This window comes from Montipora capricornis, chromosome 12, assembly GCF_036669925.1.
Source record: "Montipora capricornis isolate CH-2021 chromosome 12, ASM3666992v2, whole genome shotgun sequence".
NCBI lineage: Eukaryota > Metazoa > Cnidaria > Anthozoa > Scleractinia > Acroporidae > Montipora > Montipora capricornis.
The window spans coordinates 19,693,076-19,703,075 of record NC_090894.1 but is presented as its reverse complement, the minus strand read 5'-3'; the positions used below and the strand labels follow the sequence as shown (position 1 = coordinate 19,703,075).

Below are 10,000 nucleotides of genomic sequence, written 5' to 3'. Positions count from 1 at the left end.
ATGCAGACGTATTTCTGGCGGTTGGTTGTTTTAAGGGCTGAAGTGTCCATATGGAAAATTTCCCATCATGCATGGTAATCCTGCTGTCTCATATACAGCTCAGAAACCAACCCAGCTGTCTGACTGACTATGGTCACTGTGTAAATTGATTGCTAATTATTATTAGATCGACCCATCTATTGTCTGATTGATTGATTGGTTTTACTTACCAATGTATTCCATGTGAGAGAACAACAAGTGATGATGTTTGTCGTAATAAATGGTGTAGTTCCTTATATTGCTGTCATAAATTCTCTTAAGAACCTGAAAAGAAATGTGACTGTATTACGGACTTCAGCTTGCTCAGCGGAGTATGAAAGCTGCTTTGTAGGTGCATGACACTACTGAACCACTCTAACCTTTGGCCAAACTGCAGCATGTAGTTCCTTGTATCTTTCACACATTTCAGGGTTAAGTTTTATAACAGATCCCAACCTCTTGGCAATTTTTGGATTTGAAGCCATTTTCTGAAATAGAGACTACGTAGGCTTTCTCTTCATGTGCCAAGTATAAATCGATGCATACTACACTACGTACATTTCATTTGTAAACACAGAACTGACAGGGAAATCAAAATGGTGGATTACACTAGTCCTTTGTCCCTGCTTTCAGCTCTTGTGATTGTAGGTTGTTTCGCACTTTTAGCTGGGTTTATAGTCAGAATTGGTGCCATGGAAAGAGACGCCGTCTTCAATTTGAGTCCACCACGAATAGAAATCCCGTCGCACCCGATGATCAAAGTAAAAAACCCGTTTCATCTGAGACTGAGGTCTTGTAAGTTGACAACGTCCGGAAGAGGTAATGTAATCAGCTATTCTGCGGCTGTATCAAATTTAGTAATCCTCTTTACTTTTATATCTCGAAAAATATATTGGAAGAATCCCTAAAAAAATCGAGTAACCCGGCCATATGAACGTCTTCACAGGCAACCCAAGCTCAGAGTCACCAATATGGCTGGAAATAAGGAGAGCAGTAAATTGTAAAATGTTTTCATGATACTTATCTCCTATTACCCTATTCCCATTTAAATCCCTTTGGTGTACCAGTTATTACTACAAGACAAGGTTAAATTTTTTTTTTTAAATTTAGCAAGCACCAAAGTGTTACTATTTCAATTACAGTGTGAACTTGTGTGTATGGGCACCATACACCTTTGTACAACTTAAAAGATGTACAAAGGTGTATGGTGCCCAATCGAAAATTGAATCTCCAGTTGAAAACCTAAACATCTTTGACATGCGAGAACAGACTTGTAAGTGCATGAACCTGAAGTATCAAAAATTAAGCTAATTCTCCTTTAATGTTGGTTTAATTACGAAGATATAAAAAACTTGCACAGAGTATCAATTCTTGATATTAGATCAGATTATTATATTCTTTAATGTTAACTTGCATGCTGCAAATTTTTACAGATGTGGAATTCAACATGTTATTTAGTAGTATTGAAGGTAAAAGGGTAGACTTTATTAATTTTAGGAAATGAGGAAGTATTTTGTTCTTTTTGAAGTTAAAAGTTAATTGCATATCCAAAGGCCGCTGCCTAAGAAAATTTTCCAGGAGCCCTTCAGGCTTCCAACATTAAAAGTTAGTAGCCCAAGCCATTTTTTCAAGAGCCCAGAATTAATTAATTCCAGCTGGGATCATATTTACGAGAAAGTGAGGAAGAATCAAGTAAGACGCCCGTTCGGGCTATTTGTTCAGAAATTTGGTCACCCGCGCTCACAAATAAGGTGCCCTAGGCAACCGGGTGACCGTTAGGCAGCAACCTTGAAATCAATGAGGATTTAATAGAGGCTATCCATCTCACCACCATCTTTTTATATGTCATGTACTATCATCTGAATGTTATTTTAAAGGTGTTATAGACTTTGTTCTGAGTACGGCAGCTCCATGTCGAATGACCTTATACTGGGAAGTAAGAAAAGACACCATTGATTCGCTTTGTAAGTCAGGGGATACGAGAAGTACCTTTGATGATTCTGAGAATAGCAGCAGTGACTCAGATTTAGAGGAATCACCAAGTATGTCAACTGTTCCCCTAGAGCAATTCCTTCTGGGATCATACAGAGAGCGAAGCTTATCAGAATTGTATCCTTCACAAGGAAGACTAAGCTGATTTTCTTTGGTGTTAGATGATGATGATGAACCTTAAGCTTACAAGTTTCTCTTTGTTGTGGTATTTGTTGTTTTCTTAGTTGTTGTTTTTATTGGCTGTATGTTCTTAGAGGATGTGCTTGATCTCTTGAGGGGAAAAAAAAACTAGCTAAAGTGAAGAAATTGCAACAGGAATTAAAACAATTTCAAGATCTTTCATGAATGATCTTCCACATGAATTAAACAGTACCTGGAAGGAGGGAGTGAGGGAGGGGTGAGAGAACCCAGACCAAATGAATCACTTTATCGCAATGTCACGTAGAGAACAAGATTATCGACTGTGGCCACCTACAATAATGTAAGAATCCTGGCTGCAACAAAATCTTGATCATTATAACAATCTAAATTTTTTAGTAACTTCACTTAATACAAGAGTTGCTCAACTGTAGGAATATTCCTTAATTTCTTAATTTCTTTAGATATGACTGCGGTTCTGATTACGAATGTTTTGCTGAATCTCCCTTTAACATGGAGGATGGATTACTAGAAAGCAGCTCTTTTCCCAGCAATTTATATACTTTGATAGTCGCCATAGAGGTGACAGATACACTGGAACTACAGCAGCCCTCTGACATTGTAACACAATTTATCAATTCATTTTCCTTGATTGTCTCAAAACTTTTATATTTATAATAGTGGTTTCTTTTTTTTTTTTTGGAAATTATCTGACCATAAAAAATCCAGTTTTGAAGAATAACAAATTATTTATCATTGTTACCGTTCAACAAAATTTGATTTTCTCAACAGTTTAGTCTGTTCAAGATCATTGCTTTAAAATTTTCATAAAATTCATTGTTCCCTGCAGGTGGCTCTCCTTACAGCAGTACAGGTGTCAAAGTCTGTACATGGCAATCTGACCTGCAACATAGTGAAGCAATGTATTGAGACTGCTGAAGGAAATATCTTTAGCATGAAGGTATTATGTATTGTCGTCTTTTTAATGATGCACTTTGGACGTTGACTATGTGTTACTTTTAACAACCTAACCTGTTTTGCTTAAACCTTTTGCTAACCTAACCTGTTTTCGAGCAAAATTGCATGAACTGCTCTTAAAGCGTGTGTGCCACCAGTGAAATATCTCTAGCAAAAAATCAGAACCAACCATTCAATCATAATGCTTGTTGAATTTAACATACGTCTGCTGCGTCTTTTAGATGTAAATGGGCGTTAAGGTTCTGGAGACTGAGGAGGAGTTTGTTGATATGAGCAATTTGTTATCTCCCATATTCCTTTTTCTCTTTTCACAATTCTTGTTGCGAAGATTACATTCCCACTTATGTTTCATTAACCCACTTTTACCTTTTATTCTGTTTCTTATAATAATAAATTATACTGTCTTCGTCATATAACTATTATCTTGAGTATATATTTTCTCCTCTTATTCATTGAAATTATTTAGCTCTGGCTAATATTGCTAATTTTGGGTAGCAAATTAATCTTCTAAGATTTAATATATATCTAATGTGGTTCAAAGTTTTTTTCTTGGATTATTATATTTTCAAACCAGTTCAATTTTTGAAGCTTAACTCTTCACAAATCCAAAGTTAACACCACCAGTTCCTTCTTTGCATACAAGTACTAGCTGCCCACATAGCAAGTTTCTCTCTGAGGTTTAAGAGCAAGAAGTGAAATAAAGAGTGAAAATTGATGTTTCTTTTATTTGATAGGTCTTCCTAAATAAAAACATTTAATATACAATTCATTCACTTATAGACTGACTGCAAAAAATAATGGCAATTATATCATTCTTTTGTCTTTGTGCTGATTAGCCTAGCTAACCTCATTTACAGCTTTTTAATTTCAATTTTACACATCATGACAAGGTTAGACTACAAGTCAAACTAACTTAATAAATAATGTGTTCAGTCTATAATTTTATGATTCCTTGTCACTCAGAAACTATTTGTGGTAGAGAGTGATGATCTCACTGATGCACAGTCACCCCCGGCAGACAGTCAAGTCTCATCAGATGTAACAGAATTATCACCATCATCAGTTGAAGACAACAATGTTTGTTTGTCGCCATCAGAGTTGGCCAATGCTGTGTGCATTGTTTGCAGAACTTTGCCAGTTACGAGAGCATTCCTTCCCTGTAGACATGCATGTGTTTGTGGACTGTGTTTTCAGCAGCTAAGCTATTGTCCCATGTGCCGAGGAATCATCCAGTCATATTTCAAAGTGAGGGATGAACCCTTTGTTGACAATGCTGAATCTGATGTGAGCAGTGAACTGAGAAATATGACAGTGGGTGAAATTTTAAGAGGGGTATTCTCTGCAAGTTAGCTTATCCATGTTTGAAATGGAATCCTGTTTAAATTGAGTTAAGGGCCTACTGACATGTTTTTTGGGGTGCGTTGCATTGCTAAGGATTGTAATGGTTAAGTAATTTGAGCGAATTTGGCATTGTTTTGGTCAGTTTCCAAGTTTTGTAAACCAAATATGATGTCATCATGCCACGCCCATGTTCATTTGACCAATAAAAGAAAATTCTAAATTTGTTTTTGTGCTTCACAATTTGGGTATTTAATCTGGTGGTTTGATAATTTGTATTCATTTTTGCATCCAGCCAAGCATGGTTTTCTTTTCATTTTGAGATATGTCCTTTTTAAAGAGATAAACGATACTGAAACACCCATAACATTTTCAAAAAAGATGATTTGAAAAATCAATGCTTAGCTATATATTTCTCTATTTGGGGGTGAAACGTGCCATATGAAAAAAAATTAGTTTAATTTGAAGACCACCAGAAATTTAGCTTTTTCTCAAACCGGAAGTCAGTTTGTCTACGCATGCGCAGTTGATCTGAGAACGAGCGTGAGGAAAAAGTCTTTGATGCAGACAAAATTGACAACAATTAGGAGATTGCTATCAAATTTTCCAGGTCGGTAAGTGGGCTTTCTGGTCAGCTCATAATATGATGACGTCAGTCACCGGAAGTAACATTTCACTTCCTTGGCAACGCACGAAAAATCCGTCTTTGGGCCCTTAATGCATTTTACCTTGTGCACTGGCCTGCAAAGATTGAGTTTGTCATTCAGACAAAAAAGCAAGAATCAAAGTCTTTGCTTAATTGCTGGAATCCCTTGCTATTAGTGGTTTTCACCTTTAAGTCACAGCAGCCATGTTGGAGCATAGAACAAAAGTGAAAAAAGGTTTTTTTGGGAATTTGACGCCATTGTAATGCAAAACTTAAGCCATAATTTGGTATTGTTTTGTGCACCAACGAGGCCATCTCATCACCTGATTGAAAACCATCTATTGTATTAAACAAGAGTACTGATTTGCAGTGCTATCAACTCTCCCGGATAATCCGGGAGACTCCAGATTTTGGACCAAATCTTCAGATCTCAAGATTACAATCGGAAATCTCCCGATTAATCGCTGAAGTTTGTCATTTCTAGTGAGAATCAACTTTCACAACAATAAAATTTCAAATACTTAGTGTCTTTTGAGTTATTTAACATCAATAATAGGATACATGAAAAAATTACTAGATTCTGATTGGCTAAGAGCAGTGCAGTTCAGGTGTAAGGCCAGTGCAAAAAAAGTGTAATAACGTGCAAATTACACATCGAAATTCTGCATTATTATTTGCTAATAAACAATAGGGTTTGGTCAGAACCAATCAAATCTTTTGTGTTTAAATCAAGTGTGCGCCCTGGATGGCATAATTTATGGTGCAATGTTTCCCTGATTGCGTGATATGCATGCGTTTCTTCTGCTTAAGACAATCTCGAATTTTTTCATGTACATTATTGATAAGTATGGGCTCTCTCTGTCTTTGAAATATTAACTTGTGCTTATTTATTCCAAAGTGCACTCGAAATCATGTGATTACCTATAAATTAATAATAACAAAATTCAAGTGTTTATTTTCCTTCTAGACTCCGAAAAAAACCGTCCTTGCAAGCGTTGCCATAAACGGATTGTAATTTGAGCCTAGGTTTGCCTAGGTTGTATGACAGTGTACTTTCTTGGTAAAAGATGCAATATGACGTCATCAGAAATGACGTCACAAGTGTTATGACGTTGTCTATCATCCCATCCCTATCAGTTCTCAATATTTGAAGAGTGTGGGTTAACAGCCCTGGATTTGAGTTGTTTTGTGATACCCTCTTGCTGCGATTTTCGTAATTCTGCAAACTTCTCATCTTCAAGCGCCTATGGCCAAACCACGTTTTGGCTTCCATCAATCAAGTTCCAGCGAGCATCCATTGCTGAGAAACAGGGAAAAATATTCAAATATTCAAAATCCTTCGAGACTCGCTTGCAACGAATTTTGACACGACGGGTCAACCGTTCACTTGAACCTCGATACGGTGAGAGCAAATTAGTGAACGGTTGACCAGCCGTGTCAAAATTCGTTGCAAGCGAGCCTTGAAGGATTTTGAATATTTGAATAATTTTCGCTGTTTCTCAGCAATGGATGCTCGCTGGAACTTGAAACTCGGTCAAAGAGAAGTAAATTTATCCGCTTGGCCATCGCCGGAGTTTGAGCGTGACTGATGCCAGAGAAGTGTGATTTTATCGGCGAGATGTCGGGTAAGCTAGAAATTACTTTCCAGCTAGGTACGAGTGAAAATGCCGGAATTTGAGAAGTCGCTTAAATATCACATTCAATCAGGCAAATAACCACACAAAAAGCGAGAAAGTCACCACGACAATAAAGTATGGCTTTTTTGTTGAGAACTTTTGCGTGTAAATATCCTTTCCAGTTTGTTATCGAGATTCCCATACAAATCCTTATAATTTCCTCCCATCCGAGTCTGGGCCGCCTGTGCTTAAGGTGGCTCAAACCAGTTTCAACACTCTCAAGAGACCTTGTTATATGGAAGGATTGACACTACAACACTTGATCACAGAATACCAATGTTATGGTACCATCAATTATTGCTGAACAAGATGCAGTCATGTTGTGACATAACAAGTTACCATGACAACAGGAAAGCCTTACAAAAGCATCCTATATTTAGGCTTTAGTTGCTCATATCTGAAAAACGAACACAGTGACCCCAATCTTTTATTGCACAAAAGTAATCAGAAAGCCAATATGAAACTCTCTGCAAAGTTTTAAAAAACTATGTGGAGCGAATTCAGAGCTACCTTAACTTTTCAATTACTTAAGGTGGCTCTGAATCCACTCCACAGAATTATTTTAAACTTTGCAGTTTAATTCTGGCATGCTGATTACATTTCAGAAATAAAAAAATGGGGGTCACTGAGCTCGTTTTTTAGATACGAGCAGCTAAATCCAAAATATGGGTTTTTTGGAGGACTTTCCTGTTACCAGAGTACCTTTTACGTCAGAAAAATGACCGAATCTTTTTCAGCAATAATTGGTGTTTGATATGGTACCATTAAAAGTTATTAAGGACGGTGCCTACTAATTAAAGATATTTTTGCCCCGGTGTGTGATTGTGCAGGAAATTGTAGATCTTAACAAGTGTTATTGAAATCCAAAAAGAAAATTGGGGGTAACCACGCATTTTTGAAAGATAATTCACGAATAATCTTTGTAAAAAGCTTTAAAATACAAAGCAATCTAGGGCGTTCTTTCTCAAATTGAAGCTTAATTATCTGTCAAAAATGCATGGTTACCCCCAATTTTCTTTTTGGATACCAAGAGTACTTACGAAGGTCTACTTTTTCCAGATAGTTTTAAACCGCGCAAAAATATCCCTGTATTAGTAAGCATCACCGATGGGAAATCTGAGTATCTCGAGATGCGCAGAACGTGTGCGCAATAACAATAGTAGGCACCGTCCTTAAGTGTTGTAGTGTCAATCCTTTTAATAAGAACGTTTCTTTCAAGTGTTGAAACTGGTTTCAGCCACAGTAGCAGATTAAAATACCTTCGAGATTCACTGGAACGTTTCAGGTATCTACGCTTATGTTCGAGAGTTTTCTGAACATTTCAGGAAAGGAAAAAACGTTGCGTTGCAAATAGCAGTTTGATGACGGTCAGTGTAAAACAAAACGCAGACTGCAGACCAGGGGAAAAATGCAGCCTGAGGTTATAACGTAACTGTTGAAAAAGCCCAAACCCTTAGAAATGCTAACCTTAGGCCTATTGTAAATAGGCCTAAAACAATATTTAGGCTTAACTGTTAGCCTAAATATTGTTTTAGGCCTAAGGTTAGCATTTCTAATGGGTTTGGGCTTTTTCAACAGTTAAATTATAACCTCAGTCTGCATTTTAACCCCGGTCTGCAGTCTGCGTTTTACACTGACCGGTTTGATGAGGTTATCTTATTTCTTTTTCCACTCACGGAAGTGCTGCCGCAAAGAGGGCGTGGTTGTTCCGTCCGACCACAGGCTCCCAAGCTGAAAATACGTGGTGTATGCGACAGTTTGTGTATATAGAGAATTGTATGGGAAAATCACCGATCGTAAAAAAATTGTGTAAATAACTATCTCATTTGAAATAAAGTTTTCCTACCTCAAATGTGGGGAGCCTGTGGTCCGACCTCATACTGTGGAATTCAGTATGGACGCCATTCAAGCCCGAAACGACCAAATCCGTAACTACTGCTATAACTTAAAAGTATACCACGAAAAACAAGGAGAAAATCAGTTTTATGATTTTACCATCAAAGACAAACATGGCTTCGAAATTCAGTCTCACAGGTTCATTCTGGCTTCCCAAAGTGAATATTTCGCCGGCCTGTTCCGAATGGATCCAACAGCGAGCGAAACGACCTTTGAAGATTTTTCAGTGGATGAGATAAAGATTTGTATCGACTTTTTATACAGTCATCAAGTCAACCTGACCGACAGTTGTGTGCAAGATGTTCTTGCGTTTGCCGACTTCATCAGTCTTTCAGATATCGCTGATATTTGCATCGAACATATCATCAACAACATGAACGAATCTAATTACGCCTCGGTGATGGATCTTGGTAACACACTGAGTGTAGATTGTTTAATTGAAGCGGCTGTGTTCTTTGTTACAAAAAATCACAAACGAACAACATTTGGGGATTTTACGAAAAAAATGATTCTGAAAGTTGCCGGCTGGCAGCAAAAGCGGCCGACCGTGATGACAACACGTCAGTGGGTGATCAGTCAACTGAAAAACGAATTCGTATCAGGGACGGAAAAAGTTGTCCCCTTTCAGACTCGTTGCTCCTCGATATACCTCAACAGAGCAGATAACTGGGGACCGCAATTAGCAGTAAATGGGAAAATTTCAGTGAATAATGAAGGTTACTTTCATTCAGCGGAAGAAATATATCCTTGGCTGGAAGTGAAACTGCCCTCTCCAATTCTTATTCTGTCACTGACCATTATCAACCGTCAAAACGGCTTTTGTGAGAGGTTGAGAAATCTGGAAATCAGAGCTGGATTGAATCCTGTCCCAGATGATTTTACAGCACATTCAAGAGATTGCCATGGCAACAAGCAACTGGATGCAAACTTTGTTTGTGGACATTTTGCAGGTCCAGCAGTGCACTTGGTTGAGGGACCTGTTATCATGTTTGACAAACCCATTTTGGCGCAGTACCTTACTCTACAGATTATGGAATTTGGAATTCTTCAAATAAATGGACTCAAAATAAATGGAGGTGCCATTTTAAATTCTGCAGATTTAATCCAGCAGGAGTAAAGGCTTATAAGAATATTGTGAAGGTTTGAAGGTTGTAAAACAAGAAGATGTTATGCACAGGCATTGCTTAGCTTGACACTGGGTGAAAAGGACATTATTAATCCTGTAGGATGATCAAACTACGTAAAAATAATACACAACACTCCATAGGCTACCAGGAACATTTTGCTACTCTCATTTTCCATTGCCTACTGACTGACC

The 10,000-nt window shown here is 37.6% G+C and overlaps 3 protein-coding genes across 3 annotated transcripts in view; 2 read left to right on the top strand and 1 right to left on the bottom strand.

The window, feature by feature from the left end:
- The window catches only part of LOC138025274 (L-rhamnose mutarotase-like), a 1,765-nt gene extending 1,228 nt beyond the window's left edge, over positions 1-537 (bottom strand). Inside the window, exons 1-2 of the mRNA XM_068872507.1 lie at positions 399-537; positions 210-303 (exon numbers count right to left, since the gene is read on the bottom strand). Coding sequence (XP_068728608.1) covers positions 210-303; positions 399-503 — 199 coding nt within the window. The 5' untranslated portion in view covers positions 504-537. The remainder of the gene's footprint in view (positions 1-209; positions 304-398) is intronic.
- Positions 538-614: 77 nt separating this feature from the next.
- LOC138025273 (cell growth regulator with RING finger domain protein 1-like) lies at positions 615-5,823 on the top strand. Its single transcript, XM_068872506.1, has 5 exons — positions 615-837; positions 1,896-2,127; positions 2,613-2,769; positions 2,999-3,109; positions 4,090-5,823. The coding sequence occupies exons 1-5, from the start codon at positions 615-617 to the stop codon at positions 4,474-4,476; spliced, it is 1,110 nt and encodes a 369-aa protein (XP_068728607.1). The 3' UTR covers positions 4,477-5,823.
- Positions 5,824-8,638: 2,815 nt separating this feature from the next.
- LOC138026093 (uncharacterized) overlaps positions 8,639-10,000 on the top strand; it is a 2,251-nt gene continuing 889 nt past the window's right edge. Inside the window, exon 1 of the mRNA XM_068873289.1 lies at positions 8,639-10,000. This exon is cut by the window's right edge and continues 104 nt beyond it. Coding sequence (XP_068729390.1) covers positions 8,681-9,799 — 1,119 coding nt within the window. The 5' untranslated portion in view covers positions 8,639-8,680 and the 3' untranslated portion in view covers positions 9,800-10,000.